This window comes from Chionomys nivalis, chromosome 6 (genome assembly GCF_950005125.1).
Source record: "Chionomys nivalis chromosome 6, mChiNiv1.1, whole genome shotgun sequence".
Classification (NCBI taxonomy): domain Eukaryota; kingdom Metazoa; phylum Chordata; class Mammalia; order Rodentia; family Cricetidae; genus Chionomys; species Chionomys nivalis.
In genome coordinates this window covers 97,274,417-97,296,283 of record NC_080091.1, presented here as the reverse complement: position 1 = coordinate 97,296,283, position 21,867 = coordinate 97,274,417, and the positions used below count along the sequence as shown (strand labels likewise).

Sequence of the window (21,867 nt, the reverse complement as noted above, 5' to 3'; positions counted from 1 at the left end):
TCCACCAATGAGAGATTAGTCTAATACTTTAACAGTATCCTGCAGGACCTGGCTACGCTCACTGAAAAGCAGCATCTTGTTCTGCAAAGATTATGTGTGACATTATTTTAGGGGTTGATAGAATCAGACATCTTGGTTCTGCCAAGTTTGTAGGACCTGTGAATCTTCTGGGTGTTTGGCAGAGGAGGCAAGAGAAACGGAGATGAGCATTTCAATCTTCTGGAGGGTCTTGTCCATTTGACAGAGACTGTGGTCATCTGAACGGGCAGGATCCTGATCTGGGCCCTCTTCAGCACAAGTGTGAATCAATGGAAGAGCTGTAGAGGAGGTGTTGGAGGCCTAGGCTTTGCTTAGTTGGTATATGAAATGTATACTCCCAAGCTAATCGCTTACAGTCTTCAGAAATATAGCCCCCCCCCCCCCGGAGGGTAATTTCTACAGAATAAACATTTTTCCAGCTGTCAAAAAGAATCAGAGGTAGAGAAAATAAAAACACATAATTAATGCTCAGCAGCAGTGAAGACACTGTGTTGTCTAAGGAGCTCTCCTGCAGGCTTTTACCCAGGCGTGGCTGGGATCACGGCTTAACAGTACAGAAGCTAATTGCAGGATGAGTCAGTATGAAGCATTGGGTTCATTTAGGAAGAGATAGCACATGTTTAGATTTTGGCATGAGTGGAGAGAGGGAGGGAGAAGACGGAGTCAGGGAGGGAAGAAGAGGCATCCAAGTTTTATAACTAGCTCTATATATGATTATGTAGCTTTTGAAGTTACTTCTCTCAAAGGGGATAATTTACAACCAGGTTCAAAGATTAAGCAGAGTCTAAACCATAAGTAAAAATGAATATGAGCTGGTTCACTTTTGCAAATACATTCCAGTGTGGTTTGCTGGGCGCATTGTTCAGGCTTAGTGATGAGAGAGGAATGAAGGAAAGGTTCTATCCAAAGGTCCCACATACTACAGCCTTCCACGTGGTTTCTCTGCTGCTCTAACATTTGACTGAGACATCTCTCAGAACAGGGACAACTGTCTCTCTACAGGCGACTTTTCACAGTGATGGTTTTCTCCTTTCTTTTTTCCAAGCCAGTTTTCAAAAAAAAAAAAATTAGGGGTTGATCCCTGAGGTTCTCTGTCTGTGGGTGTGGCCCTGTGAAGCCTCCCCCCTCCGTGTTCGCATGTCTGTTGGCGCTGTCCTAGCTAAGGTCTTGTTTAGGGAATTGTGTTGTTGGGGGTCTCACCTGTGAAGCTTCCCTGTCGTTTCTCCGAGTCACAATCTCTCAGCAGATTTCCTGGTCCTCTGGCTCTTCAAAACTTCCTGTCCCTTCTCTGAAAGGTTCCCTGTGCCTTTGTTGCCAGAGCTGTGTTGTAGATGTAGCCACTGGGATTGAGTTCCTGGTGAGCAGTTTCCCCCTGCATTTTTGATTTTCTGAATTGGCTGCCATCTGTTGCACAGAGAAGCTTCTTTGATGAGGGTGGAGAGCTACACTTCTTTGGAGTACACTTGAGTCTTGTGTTGGTGTAGTAGTCACGTGGCAGCAGTAGGTCCTCCTCGAACATTCTCGACCTCACCAGCCATGGGGGGTTTCAATGCAAGGCAGGGTTTCCCTCCCGCTGCATGAGTGAAGTCAGACCGGCCAGCTGTTGGCTACCACAAAGGTGAGAGTGCCATTTTCACACCCTCAGGGACATCTTGTGATGATGGCCATCGTTGTCACTCATCATCATCACTGTCTAGCAGGACTACTGATGCTCCCTTCCCTTCAGAGCTGCATAGCACCTTCTATTGTGAAAGCTCTTCCTCAGAGAAGAGGCCTTTGGTTACCCTCAAAGGGCTGGAGAGTAACAGCTCAGGCATTCTTTCTCTTTGTTTCTTTTGTTTCCATCACACCTCCGGGAACTTGTAACGTTGTGTTTAGGGTTAGTAGTTACAGCTGAGGTTCATAAGGACCACACCCTGAGTCTAGAGATTGTAAGTGCATCTGTCCCATTGCAACATTGAATCACTACTTTCTAGATGGCAAGAGCCTTTCTGTTTTAGCCGAGGTCACAGAGAGGCAGGGCAATGTTCTTACTCCCTTTGGTAGACTCGGCCCTCATCTCACACAGGCATATCCTGGTTTTTACTTTTGTTGTGACGGATTTTGTATCGCTACAATGTTGATGAACTCTTTCCATCCTGTGTACACTCAGGCTCCATCTTCGAATGGGCATCATGTGAGCAAAGCACTCCATACACACACACACAGAGAGAGAGAGAGAGAGAGAGAGAGAGAGAGAGAGAGAGAGAGAGAGAGAGAGAGAGAGAGAGAGAGAGAGACCCTTTCTCTTTGCATAGCAAGCTGGTTTCCAGAGTGACAGCTCTCCCTGGGACAGGAGAACTGTTCATGGTTTCTGGTTCTCCATTTGACATCTTCCAGCATGAGGAGAAACTATATGACTATAAGGGTCGTTTCTCTGGCAGTATTGTGCTTGACTTTGTAGAATAATACCTTTAGAGAAAAGGTGTTATCAGTGTGTCCTGGTATTGGGACAGGAAGGGCAGAGTGAACTCCAGCAGGGCAATGCTGTCCTCCTGTGGAATTGTCCTGATCACCTCTTCTGCTCTTCTTCTCAGCTTGCCACCCATCCTGCCTCATGTGTGCAGGGAAGACCCCTCACAGCTGCACGGTCTGTGGGCCTGCCAGTGTGCTGCTAGCGGGGCGCTGCCTCTCCCAGTGTCCAGAGACCCATTTTAACCTGGAAGGGACCTGTACCGGTGAGTGTGTACCCTGCTAGGGCAGGGGCAGGGTTCCTGTTCTCACATTTGCTCTTCCTGGTGCAACAAGACATTTGATTAAAGATTTTATCCTAGCAGTGATGTGGCTGGGCTCAAAAATCCTATTTTCACGCTCGACAGTAGAAAGGTATCATGTGACGAGAACAAGGGGAATTAACCTTCCCATGAGGAAGCATAATTAGTAAGAAAATTATAGGCAGCTTTGCCTTATAGACTATAATACATAAACAAACTCACTCTGTGTTGGGTTTCTCTTCTCTGAGAGACTATCAATCACATCAGAGAACTTCTCTCATAAAGTAAATAAAACATTTGTGTTGTATAAGAGTCAGAATTTAACTCATTATAACTCTTCATTTCTATGGCTCTATTTAAAGTTTAAGGCTACCTTTTGTAGTTATCTCAAGAGTCCGTGCTGAGTGTACCAGATTTAAAAGTTCAGAATGCAAAAGAAGGTGGGGCATTGAGGGTAGAAATCCCACAACTCCCAAACAGGAACTACTAACCTGGTGATATGCTCCACGGGCTATCTTTTCCCTCTGGTGTCCAGTAAGTGAGGAAAAATTAGAGTTGTACCTTTTCATATTGTCTCCAAATATTGTCATAAACAAACCCCCATATTATGAAAAATTATCGTGAGCGCTGTGTATTTACACAATTCTTTGCCATTTTCTTCTGCGTACTCTGCTGTTTTTAAATCCCCGTGACTTTTCCTCAGAAGGGCAGAAAGGATTTGAGATGTGGGATTGAAACAGACTCACTCAGGAGCCCCTTTGCTTTCTCTCGGTGGGGTTCTGCCCTTCTTACTTCTTGCCACCCAGAACTAATGGCTTAAAACAACCTAAAGTTAGCAGCTTGTAAACAAAAGGTTATTATCTTTTGCAGTCCCTGGGATCCATAGGCTCAGTTTGGATTCTCTCCCTCAGGATCCTTTAGGCCAATCTAGATGTATCAGTGAGTTAGATGGGTCAAGAATCCTTCCTGCCCCCATTTTATGAAGCCAGTTCTCACAATAGGGTAGTCTCAGTTGGCTAGCCTACTTCCAAATCAGCTGTCTTTCCTTGAAGAGAATATTTCAAGAAATCTAAACAGAAGCTACTGGCTGCCTGGGACCTAACTTTGGGGGTCTCATTGCCCCTTCTCTGTTGTTTGAAGCAGTGCAGCTTAGTTTGAGGGGTGAAGTGGGAGAAGGAGAATGGCCCAGTGGTGGTGACTTGGAGCTTTGGAGTTGTGTTAGAGAGGGCCAGGAAGGAAGTAAAGGACAGCCTCCAGACTTGTTTCCCTTGGATGCAGCAGAAAAAGAGCAAAAGGAAATACGGACTTTATTTCCTTCTTTGACGTATCTTCCCAATTTAAGAGTACCTCTACAGTTCATAACAGAGATTTCTGAACTTACAGGTTCACATTAGTAAAGCATTTTATCGGAATTGGCAAAATAGTAAAACTTAAGCACCCTAGGGTGGTGCTGTTTATTCTTATACCTGCAGGGCGGAAAAGATAAACACATTCTCCCAGGAGTCTGTTTTGCTTCCAGAAATAGACATTTGAGATTTGAGGCTAGTTGATAGGAAAAAAAAAAAAAAAAGCTTGCTGTGATGAAATCATTGCCTGTATATTTCTGGAGTCAGAAAATGTATAGTAAACTTATGAAATATTTTAACTTAGTTTGTTTTATGTGTATGAGTATTCTGCCTGCATGTATATCTGTGTACCAAGTGTTTGCCTAGTGCCCAGGAGAGGGCATCAGATCCCTGGAACTGGAATTACAGACAGCAGTAAACTGTCATGTGGGTGCTGAGAATCAAACTCAGGGCCTCTGAAAGAGAACCCAGTGCTCTTAACCACTGAGCCATCGCTCCACCCCCATTAAATATTAAAACAAACAAATAAATAAATAATGAGCACATATTAGATTCTTCTGGCCTTAACTCCGAAGAGCAAATATAGAGTCGATTTAAATATAGGTGACTGGATATTGATATCAGTGTGATTTTTATTCTGCAGTTTTCTTCTTTCCCTCAAATACCTTTTTAATCTCTGGGCCCTGGGCAGCTTTACTTGAAGGCGCCCACAGCTCTGCAGGGTAACTGCCTGCTCTGTCCTTAGCTGTGCCTTTGAAGAGATCTTCTGGCTGGAGAGGCTTTCATCCAGGCCCCCGTGGTTCCTGTGTGTAAACTATTTGAAGGAGAGCCTCCTCCATTGCTCCACTTCTTTCCTGTCAGTATATGGATGGTCTCCCCAGAAGCAGGGCACACAGGTCACTGCAGACATTCTAGGAAGGCGGAAGACCTGGGTGGTACAATTATCCTCGGAATGCCAGCATCTTCTGGACGCTTCTCAGAGTCTCAGGAATGCAGACTGATCTATCCTTTCTAACCAACACTTTGTTTTCTTGTCCCCACTCCTTTTTTAAAAAGTATCTTACCTCCTCCTGGCCTCTTGCCCGAAGGGAGAGGTGTTTGGTTTGAGTTGGAGCCTGTGTCTTTGCTCTTCACCAGCCCTGTTCCAGGAGGGAGCGTATTGGTGTCAGCGAGCTCTACAAGCTCCTACCCTCCGCCCCCAGCCCTTGGCAGCAGACAGTCTTAGATCTCTTCTTCCTGGCTAGGAACACATAGATCTCCTGCCACCCGCCTTGGCAGTCTGGACCGGTTGCAGCCATGACCTGCCTGGCTTCTCCCCTGTCTGTGTCTTTATTGTCTACTCCTTCCGAGAGGCTCACCTGGAGTCTTACACTGCTGTGCCTCTTGTTAATTTGGTGGTTTTCTGAGGAAGATATAACTTTGCCATAATTTTGTCTAAAGCTTTGAACTTCAGATGCAGCTCATGATAACCTCCAGAAGGAAGAACGTTTTTCTGTTCTTTGTATTTAACTAAGTATTATTGATTAAACTGATAAAAAGGATCCAAGATGAGGCCTGAAGATAGAGCCTGGCTAGTAACTCACTCTGATGGGGAGGCTCAGTGCCATGTGCGTGTCTGGTCCTCTGCTTGTCTGCCAGGAATTTCTGAAAAGCAAAACTCTCTCTTCTCTTTTCTCTTCTGTGTTTATGTGTGCTTGTGTCTGTTTGTGCATTTGTGTGTCTGTCTGTCTGTCTGTACATCTGTGTGTATATCTTTATCTGTCTGCCTTGGTCTTTGTGTCTGTCTTCATCTGTTTCTTTCTCTGCGTGTGTCTCTATTTCTCAGTCTTTATATCAGTCTTTGTGTGTGTGTGCCCATCTCTGTGTATGTGTCTGTGTGTGAGTCTGTCTGTCTCTGTCTGCTCTCCCTCCCTCCCCCCACCCCCGCCTGGTATTTTGAAGTAGAAGATGTTTGCTAAGTCTGGGTTTGAATTTCCTAGTCATATATATGGGGATGCCCCTTTGGATCGGGTGACTGATGATTCAAATTTTTATAGCTTTCGATCCTTGTTATGTCTGTGGGCAATATTCTCTTTCAATATTTCAATATTCCAGAAATGGCAATTGTTGGGTCAAGTCTAGGCATATGCCAGGCATGCTCAGGAGTCTTCAGCAGATGACCAGAGTTAGAGATTTGCGGGGTGCATGAAGTAACTCATGCATTTGCTGCTGATTCTAGTTCCAGCTTTTGTCCCTCTCCCCAGAGTGCCACCCTTCCTGCAGGCAGTGCCATGGGCCCCTGGAATCGGACTGTGTCTCCTGTCACCCCCACCTGACTCTCACCAATGGGCGCTGTAAGACCAGCTGCAAGGAAGAGAAGTTCCTGAACTTGGTTGGGTACTGTGCTGGTGAGTGATGCCTCTTTGGGGTCCTGGGGAATTCTGAGGTGGCTGCTAAGGGCGTCATACCAGGCAAAAGGGTGTTGGTGCCTGCCCATTTGGTTCAGACTAGAAGCACTTTTTTCCAGTCAATACTTGTCCCTTGTCCAGGAACTGACTTCACTGTATTTCCACAAGCGTTTGATGAATGGGGATTCAAATGTAACCGTTTTCATTTGTTTGTTTTTCTTTCTTATTTTTCTTTTTTCGAATTAGGGTCTCATTTAGCCCAGTGTATTAGTTACTTTTTTTTATTGTTGTCATAAAATGCCAGAGTGACTTGAGAAAGGCGGAGTATTTGGGCTCGCAGTTTGCGGGCACAGCCCATCATGGATAGGAAGGTACGGTGCAGGAGCTTGAGATAACGGGTCCCATTTCATCTGCAGTGAGGGAACAGAGGGAGATGGATATCGGCGCTTCCCTTGCTTTCTCCTCCTGTTTCCATTCCAAACCCATGGAACAGTGCCCCCACATTCATTCTGGGTGCATCTTCCTTCCTTCCTCCCTCCCACCATGTTTCCATGGTGATTCAGTCAAGCTGGTAATGAAGACTAATCATCATACACAATCTGGGATCAACTTGGTATATAACTGAGGCTGGCCTTGATCTCCTGCCCCTCCTGCCCCCTCCTCTCACATGTGAGGATTACAGATGTGCAACACCACATTTAGCTTCAGATAGACATTTAATAATGTTCTTCTAAGTCCTGAAAGGAAATTAGAGTCTCATATTAATGGGAAACGAAGTGATGGTCATAGTACTTTTATATGCATTTTAAAGTACCAAAAGTGCATTTTCAAAACATTTGTTCTGAACATATTTCCCCCATGTTTACATTATCTGCTCTTTGGTGGCACAGAATCTTAGGGAGGTTCAGCCAAAAGTAGACCAGTTTCAGCCAGGTGGTGGTGGCGCACACCTTTAATCCCAGCACTCAGGAGACAGAGGCAGACAGATCTCTGTGGGTTCAAAATCAGCCTGGTCTACAGAGCTAGTTCCAGGACAGCTAGGGCTGTTGTACAGAGAAACCTTGGGTCAAAAAAATAAAAAAAAGTGAGAGAGAGAACTAAAAAAATGTAGACCAGTTTCCTCAGGAGATAAATCTTTTCTTCCTCATTTTAGAATCCAAAGGAAGGGAGGGAAAGAGAGAGGGAAGAAGGACTTGAAGGGTCAACAGCATTGGAACCATACAACACCTGCGAGCATCCACCTAGACATTCACAGAACAACATCAAAATATCTGTTTTTGAGTCTGCTAATTGATAGATTCTCAGACTACAAGGAGAAAAAGTATGTTAATGACCCAGCCGCTCAGGAGAGTAGAGGCTATTGTATATTCCACCGTCCTCTGTGAATTGTAGAGCAGTTTGCATAGGGATGCCTTCAGCAGTGACTGCCTCACTTTTGAGGAGCCTCACTATAAGGTATACAAGCTTCCGCCATGAAAACGTAGATTCCCAACATGTGTGTTAGTCATGTAACTACTGTGTAACTATTTTAGTAACATACCAGATGCAACTAACTTAGAAAAAGAAATGTTTCCTTCAACCTAAATGCCCCTCCACTGAAGAATGGATAAGGAAAATGTGGTACATTTACACAATGGAGTACTACACCAGGGGAAAAATGATGACATCTTGAAATTTGCAGACAAATGGATGGACCTAGAAAACATCATATTGAGTGAGGTAACCCAGACCCAGAAAGACAATTATCACATGGACTCACTCATAAGTGGCTTTTTGGCATAAAGCAAAGAAAACCGGCCTACAAATCACAATCCCAGAGAACCTAGACAACAATGAGGACCCTAAGAGAAACATACATGGATCTAATCTACATGGGAAGTAGAAAAAGACAAGATCTCCTGAGTAAACTGGGAGCATGGAGACCATGGGAGAGGGTTGAAGGGAAAGGGGGAGGAAGAGAGGGAAGCAGAGAACATTGCAGAGCTCAATAAAATCAATTTTTAAAAAAGGAATGTTTCCTTTAGCTTATAATTTCAAAAGTTCAAGCCCTTGTCACTGGCTTTCCCTCAGTTTAGGAGAGGCCTTTTCTGTCTGCTATGTCTTATCGGGGAAGAAGCGTACTTGTATGAAAGGCCTATGTTATAGAACAGGAAGTCAGAAGCCGAGACTGGAGTCCTACAGTCCCCATAAAGGCATGCCGCCAGTGACCAATACACTCTCAACAGGCTTGCAAAGCTTCTCCTACCAACTTCAGCAGTATTGTTAGCCGGGGACTGAACCTTGAGGTCCCAAACCTCGCTGACAGTGGGTAGTGAAAGTGTATTAGTGGATTAGACTGAGTTGCTCTTGTGAGGAAGCAGAGAGACATTTCAGGCTACTGAAGGGGATGAACTGAAGATACAGCTGACAAATGGTACCAATAGGTTTGTACCGAAATATCTGCAGGTCCTAAGGACTGCAGGCATTCAGTGTGGGCCGGGGAGGGGAAAGAACAAGACACAGAAGGCTGCACAGAGCCGCTGAAACTTGGTTTGCTTCCTGCAGAAAAGCAAGGGTTGGATTAGACAGAGCGGGGGCAGACCTCGGAAGTAAAGGATATGGGTCCTATGTGACCTGTGAGTCATCCAGTACTGGTGATGAGCGTGGCCGGCACTGAAGAATATGATGAGAACAGCTTGGGAAATTTAAGTTGAAATCAGAAAATAGAGAGCTTGAAGTTTCGGGCAAAAGTTGAGACTGGATCTTGAGCGCTGGGAGAGTTTTGGGGAGGGCTGTGCCTTGACTAAGGGTGTGCTATGTGAAGGACAGGCTAGAGTCGAGGGGTGACTTAAGGGATAAGATTCGTGGTAGAGTGTGAACTGTTCCTCTTGTGGTCGATTTTCTGTTCCTGTCTGTTTTGCAGGTGGACCCTAAAACTTTTATGCTATGACATATTTTATAAATAAATGCTCATATAAAGGAGATTGGAAAGGTTTAATAGTTAATGAGCTCTGTTCTCTCCAAAGTCCAGAGCACTGTTTGATGGTAAATTAGGTGATAAGGGGCTGCATTAATTTTTTTAAAGGCTAATGGAACCGTAGAATAGGGAATCATAGTAGTGGACTCAATGGCTTTGGAGTCCCGAGTCTCAGAAGAACAAGCCTCATGAAAATGGGCTGGGGGGAAGCCTTGACTCTCCCTGAACATTTGGGTGTGTTCTTGAATTTAAGTGCAGTTATCACCCATTGCTCAGAAATATTTCGTTGCATAGAAATTGTTATAAGTGTAATTATTATGAAATCATAAAAGATGTGTTGATGTAGAGGTTTACTTTTTCACTAAGCGTGTGACTTTCTAGTTCATCAAGTGTTTAGTAAACTCATATTCCTTGTCAGGCTGGCTCTGTGCAGGCTCTGGGGATAGAGATGAAGATGTGTTACCTGTACTTCACTAAGGTGTAGCTTAGTGAAGGATGGCACATTTGTTTGCCAAGGCTACCATAGTACTGGAGAATGGGAGAGTTTAACAACAAAACATGGATTTTCTCACCGCTCTGGAGGATGCAAGTCCAAGACTAAGGTACCCACGGGATGGTTTCCTAGAGGTCTCTCCTTGCTGTAAGATGTCTGCCTTTGTAAGACCATCTTCTTTGGGGGATAGATCTGTAGCCCAAGCTGACTTAGAAATCATGATAGTTTCCCTCCCTCTATCTATCCCCCAGGGCTGGGATTTCAAGCATGGCCTGGGAATTTTTTTTTCTTTTAGCAGGGAGTGTCATGATTTTCTTTCTGTGAAGAGAAAGATTACAGAAGATGGCTTGGAAGATGCTGAGGGCAGGAAGACCTCTATTAGATAATTCCAGGAACCCAGATGAGCTTTTAAGGCAAGGGTGAAGTGGAAAAAAGGGACTTGGCCTCCCTGGATGTAAATGATCCATTAGATTTTTGCTATTTGCCAGCAAAAAATGGTCCAAGAGGGGCAATTTCATGTGGTTTGGTTTAATAGAGCAACAGAGATAGTTGCTCTCTTGCCTTAGTGGTGAGGGAGCGGGAGAGTCACATGGTGTCTGGGTTTCAAGTCATGGAAATTCAAAGAGACGACAGGAACAAGTGTAACAGACATTCAGGTTTGCATTTGGACAAGTTGGACTTGGGGTGACAGTTGGACATCGGGGTACTGTCCCAGAAGAGGTTGAAGGGATACATAAATAGCTACCAGCTCAGGTCCTGCTTACTGTTACCCTGAACTGAAGGTCCTAGAATTTTATTTTTATGTTGAAATGTTGCCTTACTTCATACCAAGTGTTAGGGAATTTATCACATGACTTTGATCTGAAGGAAGGAAGTGAGGAACTGTGTGGTGACAAACCAAACAGGCTGACACACATCTCTACTATGCAGTGTCTTTGCAAGTGTCCTTGGGCCACAGAGAGGACCCCCTCAGTCCTCTTTGTGGTATGGAAGCACCTTTCAGGGGGTTATTATTACTCCTGGGATTTATTCCCTATCTTAGCTGTAACCGAGATCATCACCCAAGACCTCTTAATTGTACTTCGCTATTCAAAAAGAGAATTCCACTTAATCTATCACCCGGACAAGAGTAAACACATCCTGGGAACAGGTCCAATCACCTCAGTGTGTTCTCACATATGGAGATGTCATAGGTGGGGCGGGAGCGTCTCCTCCAAGTCTGTCAAAGCAAATAGATAGTTGGAAGATTTAGGTCAGGGCTGAAGGTTTGCAGCAAAGACAAATGAAGTGGGATGAGACACAGGGGTGCATCGGCCTCTTACAGATATAGCCAAGTGCTTTGGAAAGGCAGGCGTTTTCTTTAGAGTTTTTTCTTCCCCCACTGCACATCTCAACATTATCTCGAATTTCCAAAGCCTGCGGTGCCTTCTCCATTTGTCTTTCTCAGTTGAAAGCTTTCTCCCGTTCACAGAAGAGGGTGAAATGAAAAATAAAGCACAGATAAGGCCCTAAAGGGGAAATGTCCAAGAGTAGAGGCATTATAGAAAACCATGCCCTGGGTTTGGTGAGTGCCTAATAGGCTGGCCAGGCTTCACAGATCTTTCTGGAAGAGATGAGAGTCCTGAGGGTGAGTTGCTGGAATGAGCTGGTTCACTGGAGTGGCAGAATTCTAGGGAGTTTAAACTCGACTCTTGCCTGTGTGGTGATGTTTTAAATGCTGGTTTACATCCTCCAGTCTGTGTAAGAGCATAAACAAAAGGGGGAAAGTATCAAAGAAATGCTAGTCTGGGCAGTTTTATATTGAATAAAGTTTAATTCTAAAGATAGTTATTGTTGTTAAATGCAACAAAGGCTTTTGGCCCAAAACTTGGAAAATGAAAGACAGTTCTTAATTTTTTTAGCCTGGAGTTTTGTTTAAGCTAAATTGAGCAACTTTCATCATTGCGGGAGCTTTCTAGCCTTACAGATGTAAATCACTATGGTAACAGGGCTAGGTGATATTCCCAGTCATGTGACTGAATAGCCATCCCCTCTCCTGTTAGAGCATCTTGAGGTTGCCAGTGGATTCCAGAATTCTCTTTGGGGAAATGCTCAACTAACAGCTCGTGTTAATATTTTAAGTAATTCATTGGCAATTACCTAAATAAATTGAGACTATTAACCTGTACAACCTAGATTGTACCTAGATTGTAGATTGGCTCCCTCTCCCGTCCCCTCCCCTCCCTGCCTTCTGCCTCCTTCCTCATTCTCTTCTTCCTTTCCTCTTTTCCTTCCTTCTCTCCTTTCTCTGTTATTAGACAGTGGAATTACCCCAACAGATAGACCTGTCACTGTTTCCTTTCTGTTTTTTGTTCGTTTGTTTTTTGAGACAGTTTCTCTTTGTAGCCCTAGCTGTCTTGGAACTAGCTCTGTAGACCAGGCTGACTCACAGAGATCCATCTGCTTCTGCCTCCCGAGTATTGGGATTAAAGACATGCGCTACTACCGCCTGGTTACCCTTTTCTTTTTTTTCTTTAAAAAAAAAAATCAGTTGCCTTCCTATACACTAAGGATAAGGAAGCAGAGAGGGAAATCAGAGAAGCATCACCTTTCACGATAACCACAAATAGCATAAAATATCTTGGGGTTACTCTGACCAAGGAAGCGAAAGATCTATTTGACAAGAACTTTAAGTCTTTGAAGAAAGAAATTGAAGAGGACACCAGAAAATGAAAGGATCTCCCTTGCTCTTGGATTGGGAGGATCAACATAGTAAAAATGGCAGTTCTACCAAAAGCAATCTATAGATTCAATGCAATCCCCATCAAAATCCCATCAAAATTCTTCACAGATCTGGAGAAGACAATAATCAACTTTATATGGAAAAACAAAATACCCTTTTCTTTTTAAAGAGTATGGCTGTTAAAAATTTTTTCTTGCAAATCATTAAGACAACATCCTCTCAACCGTTTTTGAGTCATTACTGTGGTTTTCTCCATTCATTGCTAACATTTCTGAAAGTAGGGCCTGCGTTCTTTGGTGATAGTGTAGTCATGGCCAGAGTAGCAGAGCCCAGGTCTGCATTCTAGTAGTTGATCCAGCTGCAGCACCAAGAACTGGTGGGGTCTGAGTGGAGCACAGGAGCCCCTGTGCAGGAGCCTAGCAGGAGCCCGTGTTCCCACACACTCAGACACGTGGAACACAGGAGCCCCTGGGCAGGAGCCCTGCAGGACCCCATGCTTCCACACTCAGACACATGGAACACAGGAACACCTGTGCAGGAGCCTAGCAGGAGCCCGTGTTCCCACACTCAGACACGTGGAACACAGGAGGGAGCCCCTGGGCAGGAGCCCTGCAGGATCCCGTGCTCCCACACTCAGACACGGGAGGGGACGGTTCAATTTCACAGAGGCTTCAGTCACAGGAAGGTAAGCTGGAGGAACCAATACAATGACAAAAGGGGAAGAAAGCATAGACTGAATGTGTAGTGGTTTGGTGTTTGTACCTTATTCTGGTCATCAAAGTCCTACCCATGATCCCTCAGTACCTAACTCAGAGTCTTCCTTCCAGAACCAGCTACCCCTGGGCATCTTCCATGCTGTAATTTCTCTGTATGACGATTGTCTCATCCATTTGGCACTGACTAACTCAAGTTCTCTGCAGGTGATCTGCATGGGTATCTAATAATAGCTGATGTCCCTGGGGATGATGCGAGAAGCGCTGGGTTGATGGTTTGTGATGCAATTTTGCCTTTTCTTATTCATGTGATCTTCAAGGGAGGTGGTAATCCAATCCGTGTTTTACGTATAAACAAACTAGAGTGCAAGAGAGTTAAATAATTGACTCAAACAGGCATGAAAGAACCAAGAACTGAATCCAGAGACTGGGATTTCATAATTCACTTTGTCATTGTTGAACCCCCATGGTGCTGAGTATGACTGAGCACACATATTAGGGACTGAGGAACAGGTATTCTTGTTTTTGTCTGTTTGCTTGCTTTATTGTGTGTGTTTATGCATGTGTGTATAGTATTTGAGTATGTGCAGTGCAAGTGCATATAGAGGCTAGAGGATAACCTCAGGCGTCATCTTCAAGAACGCCATCCACATCCACCCCCTTGGAGACAGAGCATCTCATTGGCCAGAAACTCATCAATTATGGTAGAATGGCCGAAGACTGAGTTCTAGGGTTCCTCCTGTCTTGACCTCTTCAACACAGATTACAAGTGCACACTCTATCATGCCTGGTTTTTAAAATGGGTCCCAGGGATTGAACTGAGATCCTCATGTGTGTGAAAAATATGTATCTCTTAACTGAGCATATCCCCAGCTCTATATCAGACATTTCGTGCATCTACACACATGTAGTGTTGGTCTGCATAGGTGTTCATGTGTGCACGTGTGTATTCTCATGCACACAAGCATGTGCAGACCAGAGGTTGGTGTTAGGTGTCGCCCTCAATCCCTCTGCACCTCACTTCTGAAACAGAGCCTCTTTCTGGCTGTGAACTCCCTGGTTCTGCCAGACCGGCCTGTCACTTGATTCCAGGTTCTCCCGTCTCCCTTCCTGGCACTAGGATTGTGTGCGCATGCCCCCATGCACGGCATTTTTTTGTGGGCTCTGACAATGCAAGTCTGGTTCTCTTGCTTGTACAGCACCACTTTCCAGCCTGAGCCACGGCCCATCTTCTGGCCAGAGGACGGGAAGATGGATTGGCGGGGATGGCTGTGATGACTAGGGAGCTTAGAGAGACATTCTTTAAAAACTGGCAAGGCACGCTCTGCTCCTGTGAATGCTGACAAAGCTGATTGGCTGCCCTGGCTGCCCCGCCTACGCAGAAGCCCCTGCTCTGTGGTGTTCCAGCTAACTGAATAAATGGAAAAGAAAAATACTCATTCATGCTAAATTTATATATTATATATATAAATAACCTATATCAATCCACATCTACTTAAATCTTTCAAAATCTTTTAGTAGTGGTAGCCAATAGGTACGTTGTTCTTTTCTCCTGGTAGCATATACATTTGTGTGTGTTGACACTATTAGAAGCATCTGCATAATTGCCACTTTTAATCATTAGGTAGCATTCAGCGATCTTGGCAATTTTCCTGTTGTGATGGCTGTTGACAAGCAGGAGAGATTAGCTAGCAGGTTAGATATGACTTGCAAGGCTACACCTGTGGCTAACCATGCTTTTGTTGTTAGTAGTAGCAACCGCGTGTTTATGGATTTACAATGTTCTAAGTACTTTAATCTTCTCATTGGATCGACCTATAAAACCTTTCTGCAGAGTTGTAATTACTAGGACATTCCACCATGTGCATCACTGTCTGTTTGACCAGCACATAGCTTGTGCTTCGGGAGTGCTGGGGACTCGGGCTCGTATGCTCTGATCCCATCCCTTCCTGTTCTATGGTAATTTGATGGAGGAGCTTTTATTCTTAGAGTGATATCTCATCTTCTTCGCCCTCCTCTTCATTTCATCTGGCCCTGCTCTCCTATCTCTGTATACTTTCAATTTCCTTGTGCCTTCTATTCTTTTTAACACTTGCTCCTTTATTTCTCTTATCTCCTTCTTTTGTAATGTACTTTCCTTTCTTATTTCTCCTCATGTCACCCCATCTCCTATTGCTTGAACTATGAATTGCATATCCAATCTCTTCCTGGAACTTTCAGTGATTGTCTCCTCCTTATTCTCTCAATTTGTGTTTTTATTTAAGAGACCACAGGGTCGGCGAAGGGATGATTGAGCACTTCAAGGCATTTCTTTTGTTTGAGCCTTTTCAAAAGAAAAAAAAATGATATGATATATGCTTGAATTGAGGATGACCTTAATTAAAATAAGGAAGAAAAAGAGCTTGTATTTTGACCTTTGCATGACTTCCTAAACAACACCCTACCCAGCTGTTCTAAGGACAGATGACCTTAACACGCCAATCACAGGCTTTCATTGTGGCCACTGTTGCTGCTGCTCAGGAATGACAGGCCCCAAAGCAGGCAGGGCTTATGTAGCAGAATTTAGATGTGGATACATCTTCAATACTAAAGGCAATAGTGTCCTATAAGTACACATACCTGATTTTCCCAAGCACTTGTAAATCTCCTCAGCTGACTGCAGTGAACAAAAATACTGACTTTGTTTTAAGCCCGTCTTCAGCATGAACATTGGGCCCACTACATAAAAAGGTTTTGAATTACAGTACACCTGCTCATCACGTAAGTCATTGCATGGGTTGGTCCCTTGCATCCAAGGGTTGGGCCTGTAGTTACTGATGCCTCCATTTTGCAAGCCAGGAAACTGGAATCAGAGGAATGAGTCCATTTACCCAGTTATACAGCTGACAGCCAGTGCAGCCACGCCCTGCACACAAGTAGCTCTGCTTCCGAGGGCTCATGTGTAGCCTTGCCACACAACCTACTCTGCCCTCCTGGACAGTCACTTAGTTTAGACGTCCTGGGGACCTCGCCCACACAGCCTTCCCACACCTCAGTACCCCTTCCTCCATTCAAACCTCAGTTGGCATTACCACCTGGTTGCAATTCAGCATTCTCTTTTTGTTTGAAGGAATAACAGTGTTGAATAAAACACAAACAAACCTCATATTTTCTCTCAAATGTCTCGGTATTTCTGTTCTTTTATTTCCTTTCTGCCTTCCATCTCTCCTTGAGCTGACTCCTCCAGCCAGCTGTTTCCTCTTCCCTTTTCACACAGCCCCTTTGGAGCTCCCTTGAACCGCTCTTCCCCCCGCCGGCCTCATCGTTTAGGACCTTCTCATCTTCCAAGGTGTTCTTTTTTCCCTCCTTGGGTTCTGTTCCAAGTGCATAGACTCTCACTCCCCTCTACCCAGAGGAACTCCAGACTGAAAAAGCTCCAAGGAAACCCCAAACTTTATGCCACACCCACAAAGCTGTTTTCTTTCTTCTCTTTTGTCTATCCATGACTCTTTTGGAGCCAACACAGTTCAGACCCATTGAGTGACTCCCATTTTCTAACGGTTCTCGCTGTGCAGTGGTCATTGGCTGTGCTTCCTTCTTTCTCCTCCTATTGCAAAACCCCAGGCTTAGGTCTCCCACGTGGTAGCCTCACACACGCCTATAGTGTCTTTTCTGCTAAATTCTCCCACTTCTTCCCAAGATGAGGGCCAACCTTAAAAGATGAGCTTTGGCTTATAAATTAATAGAACCAAGATGTTGCAACAGTTCCTATTGCCTCCCCTAATAAAATAATAGAAGACCAAGATGTTGTGATAGTTCCTATTGCTTCCCCTTATAAAATAATAGCAGACGAAGATGCTACGTCGGTTCCCATTGTCTCCCACTTTAATGCTCTTATCCTGATTTCCAGGGCCCTTGTTCTCCTTTGATCCCTGTGTGAACACTGAAGCTCTATCCTTACTAATTCTTCCCTCCATTCTACAGCGCTCTGCTCCTTTGTGCTGGTACTCTCTTGCGCTTTCTCTCTTGACAGGGACGCCTTCATTTGCAAGCCTCAGCTAAGCGTCCAAGTTGTATGCCTTGTGTATAAAAGATGCCCTGGGCCTCCTTTCACCCTTTCTAGATGAAACAAAACAAGCCTCATTTCTGTCAAATGTCTCTGAATCTTCCATGTCCCTCCTGTGCCTCTGGCTCTCTCATTATCCTGTCAGGAGCATCTCTGGGGAAGGTTCCGCTCCTGCTTCCTGTAGCACCGTCCAGGTGGCCGCACAGCCAAGCCTGACTTGCCATAAGTACTAATTGAAAAGAGTCACTCTCTGTTTGGAACCAAATCAAGTGCAGCAGAAGTTGGATACAAGGTGGAATTCTTGTCACTTGTCTGCAGTCGGAGCTGCCCTCAAACTGAGAGCTATGACATCTCCAGTCCCTGCATCTAGCTGCCTCGGTCTTTGCGTTGCTCCCGTGGCCCCTGTTGGAGCCTTCTCGGTAGAAACCACTGTCCTGTCAGATTGAGGTCAGTCTGCTGTGTGTGTGTGTGTGTGTGCAGGGGAGGTTGTTTGGCCAATTTAAGAGTAAAACGGTAGCCAACGGCACTGGATAGAGATGTTTCATTTGCTTGCTTGGTCCATTGGTTTTGCTTTGCTTGTTTTATGGCTATTGTACTAATTTAGACTCTGAAGGACATAAAGGACCTGATTTTTAAGCACTTTTGGCTGGGCTGAGCCCAACGTAGTAATTAAAATGGGAAAGGAATAGGTTGCTTCTTTCTCTTCTGCCATTCATAGTTTTGAAATTTCTTTTTGTGCTTATCTCACAAATGGAACTCTCATCAGCTCTTAACAATGGAAGCAGAATTCAAATGCTACAGTCTTTGTGTTATTGCTCATGCACCTATACAATGAATTTCTGTCATCTTCAACTGCCCCCGCCACGTTCTCCTCAAGTCGGCTCTGACTTTCATGGCTGCTTTATACCGTGTAGCCCAGTGAGTTCAGTTCGCTCCATCCTAAGCGTGGGTAGATTATAGAGCAAAGGTGTCTGTCAGTGACGACACCACTAAAGAAATGACCCCTCCTCCCCCGACATCTTTATGTGCCAGTTGTCTTTCAGGAAGGGGTGTGGTCTCATGGATAATGAGACCCCACACGCGTGACGAAATGTTCAGGGGCCCAGTATTGGCCTGAATTTGCACAGATTTCATGAGAGCATCTCCGTCTTCTCCAGAAGATGTCCTTTTGTTGCCTGCCTTCCCATCCTCTGGCTCACACAGACTTCCTGCTTCTCCCATGGTGTTCAGTGAGTATCGGAAGGTGTGATAAAGCTCTTCCGTTTAGGCCAAGCACTCCACCAATCACGTAGCCTCATCATTTTTGGTTACGAGTTTCTGTGTTACCTCCACTCCCTACGGTAAAAGCATCTCTGATTGGGTACCTCACTAGTCTATGGATCTCATGCTGCTATTCAGAAGGCAGTTGAATAGCAAGATCATTTAGCAAAATAGTACTCTTAGGCTCTCTGCTACAGTCTGTGACCCTCCCCACCAGGCTTGTGAACAGGTTTACTGAATCCTATACTTAAAACGGCCTGGAGTTTTTGCATGGCATCATCTCTCTTTTACCTGGTGGAGAACAGTTACAAGTGTTGGTTATTCTAAGTACTTCCAAATGCACTTAGTGCAGTTGCATTAAGAACCTAATCAACCCTAGAAGATACTATTAAAAATCTCCCTGTATGTCTAAATCTGTCTTTATAGACCTTTATTTAGTAGCTGAAGAGTCACTGCCCCATGAAATTAACATTCAGACCATAGCTCTAATAGCACACATTGACTTGAATATCTTCAAGCTTTCTTGACTTTGTTCCCAAGATGAGACATAAGTCATGTCACCGGTGTGTGCCGCCATCCATCATGATCACAGACAATCCTCCCTGATCCTCGAATCCGAGCCTCTGATACGGAGAAAGCATCACCCAGCGATGACCACATGCAGTTTCCTCGCAGCTGCAGGGGGACATATCAGAGGATGCTGCGGCTGCTGAGTTCAAGCATTAATTCTTGATTTGTTTAAATTTTGAGCCTGTCTGCGTGCTGTGTCTATTTCAAAAACAAATAGAATCTTCTAGGGCTTAAAACAAGAAATGTATTTATTTTTATCTGGAGCGAGTTCTCTGTCTCCAGACTTCCCTGTAATATGTTCATTAATTTGCTTGCTCTGAGCATGAATTCACTGTTTATTAACAAGGTGCACGTATATAAACAACTGGAAGCCCATCTGCTCGCCCCCCATCACACACACGCTCATTATACAGCAGTACTCTGAAACGGACTGAGCATAAATGTCTGCCGAGTCTCACTTTTCTCCTTGTCATGATTAATGAGCGTTATAGTTAAAGACCCTCCACTGTAATTGCAATAGTGACAAGAAGATTTTCCTTACTGAGTGGCAGTGGGAGGAATCTGAAAGGCAGCTTCCTGCAGTAGGCACTGTTTAAGCCATCAATGTGTGTACACATCACCTAGGCATATCTGAGGTCAACCTCCTCCTTTTTGATTCCAGGCGGGAAGATGAGCTAGCTGTGAATGCCTCCCTGCACAGATGGGCCTTAGGATGGGATGTTAATCCTTACCAAGGCTATTCAATTGGTGGCTTGGAAATGCAGGTCCCTATTTTAGCGACTGCAGGACCAGTAAAGATGGAGTCGCAGCTGTAGAAGCTTCCTCTGGGGTGTCCCGAGGAACTGCTGCAGATGTATCAAGAGCACGAAAAAGAGAATGGGGAACATCGCAGGGGGATTTGTACTGGGCTTTGTTGGTCTCTCTGAGGACACCACCATGTTAAGGACACCATTTCTAACTGGCTGTACTCCTACCGTCGGGGTGTCCAGTGGCAGCAGGATTACAATGTGTCGGATGGTTACCACCTACCAAGAAGAATCAAGTCTCCTCCAAATCAGATCAGTTCTTATAAAGTACGGAATTGGCTGCAGGAAGCGACTGATGTCGCAGTCGTTCACGGGACACACAATCATCTCCTGCAGTGCCTGGAGATGGTACTCATGCCACATTTAAATTCGTTTAGATTGTATAATGGACACATTTGGCTGGCCCTAGGGACATTTCTCTCTTCATTAGCTCAGATTGTAACTGACAAGGGAGTTGTGTATTCATTCTCTTTTTTCGTCATACAAAAATTACATCAGGGTTCCCTCCTGCTTCTATTGAATTGACCCAGATTGACCTAGGTATGGTTGTGAAGGACTGGCATTTGTCAAAAGATTATTTCCAGTCAGGCATCAGACATGATCTTCCGTCCCAAGGTATACCTCAAAACTGCCATGTGCTTTTGTTGAGTATTTTAAGCCTGCTTGTTTAAACGCTCACCTGATCCTTCTGTGGAATGTTATCGCAGAGGAGGGGCTTCTGCATAGGAACAAGAAAGGATCAGAGGGAGACCAGAAAAGATCAGCAGGGACCCCTCTCTCTCAGGAAGGTTTCACACTGAGAGCTGCAGGTTGTCAGAATTTTCTTTTGTTGCTGTTGTTGTTTTTAGTTGTTGGTTTGTTTTGTTGTTTTTCCAGAGTTTCTCTGTGTAACAGTCCTTCAGAATTTTCGAGCCATACCTCACATGGCTCCTTTGTGTGTTCTTTGAGACAAGATCTCTCTGTGCAGCCCAGGTTGGCCTTGAATTTGTGGTAATCTTTTTTTCCTCAACCTCCAGGATGCTGGGATTACAAGTATGCACCACTTCTCCCAGCTTTGGACACATAGTCAGAGCAATCATAAGGAAATTCATTGATGAAGACATCCTGTTTTATTCCACTGCTGGTTTTGCTCTAAGTGGTCCTTGAAACCCTTTCCATCCCCTATGACCGCTGCCCAGTTCTCTTGTCTTTGTAGGGAACTCGGTTTCCTCTCCCCCCAACCCCCTTTCCCAAAAGTGTCCTTACCTTTGAACTAGTTTGGCTCCTGGTACCCAGTGCCCAGGCCCCTGACCTCATCCCTGTAGCTTTGTGCGTCTTCTGTGACAGCTAACACTCCACGCTCACTATATGCTCTCCAGCATCACCCGGCATCCCAGAGCACTATAGACACAGCCCTTTGAAGGTGAGAGGTAGAAGCCAGTTCCGCTCAGCATCTAACCTGCTCCCTGGGAGGGGAATCTGGTTCAAAGTGGAGGACTTGCTGATCTTTCCCCTCCACTGAGAGTGCTTCTCTAGGCTGGGGTAAGAAGTTGGAGAGGATACGGACCATACTGATAGAGAAAGGCCTGGGTTTGTTTGTTCAAATGCACATTCAGGGCTGGGTTGTTGGTGTCTTCCCCCATTTTTGTCTTTTACCTATGCCTTGGGCTTATAAATTTGATATCTGCAGATGAGGTTTGGATGACTTCCCAGGGAGAACTTTGCGACACTATACTGCCTATTCGGTGGGAGGTGGCTACGAATAGGAAGGAACTCAGGGATTGGTTTTACACATTAT

At 44.8% G+C, this 21,867-nt stretch overlaps 1 protein-coding gene across 1 annotated transcript in view; it reads left to right on the top strand.

The window, feature by feature from the left end:
* The window catches only part of Fras1 (Fraser extracellular matrix complex subunit 1), a 350,600-nt gene that overhangs the window by 175,223 nt on the left and 153,510 nt on the right, over nucleotides 1-21,867 (top strand). The window contains exons 18-19 of the mRNA XM_057772897.1: nucleotides 2,616-2,756; nucleotides 6,382-6,525. Coding sequence (XP_057628880.1) covers nucleotides 2,616-2,756; nucleotides 6,382-6,525 — 285 coding nt within the window. The remainder of the gene's footprint in view (nucleotides 1-2,615; nucleotides 2,757-6,381; nucleotides 6,526-21,867) is intronic.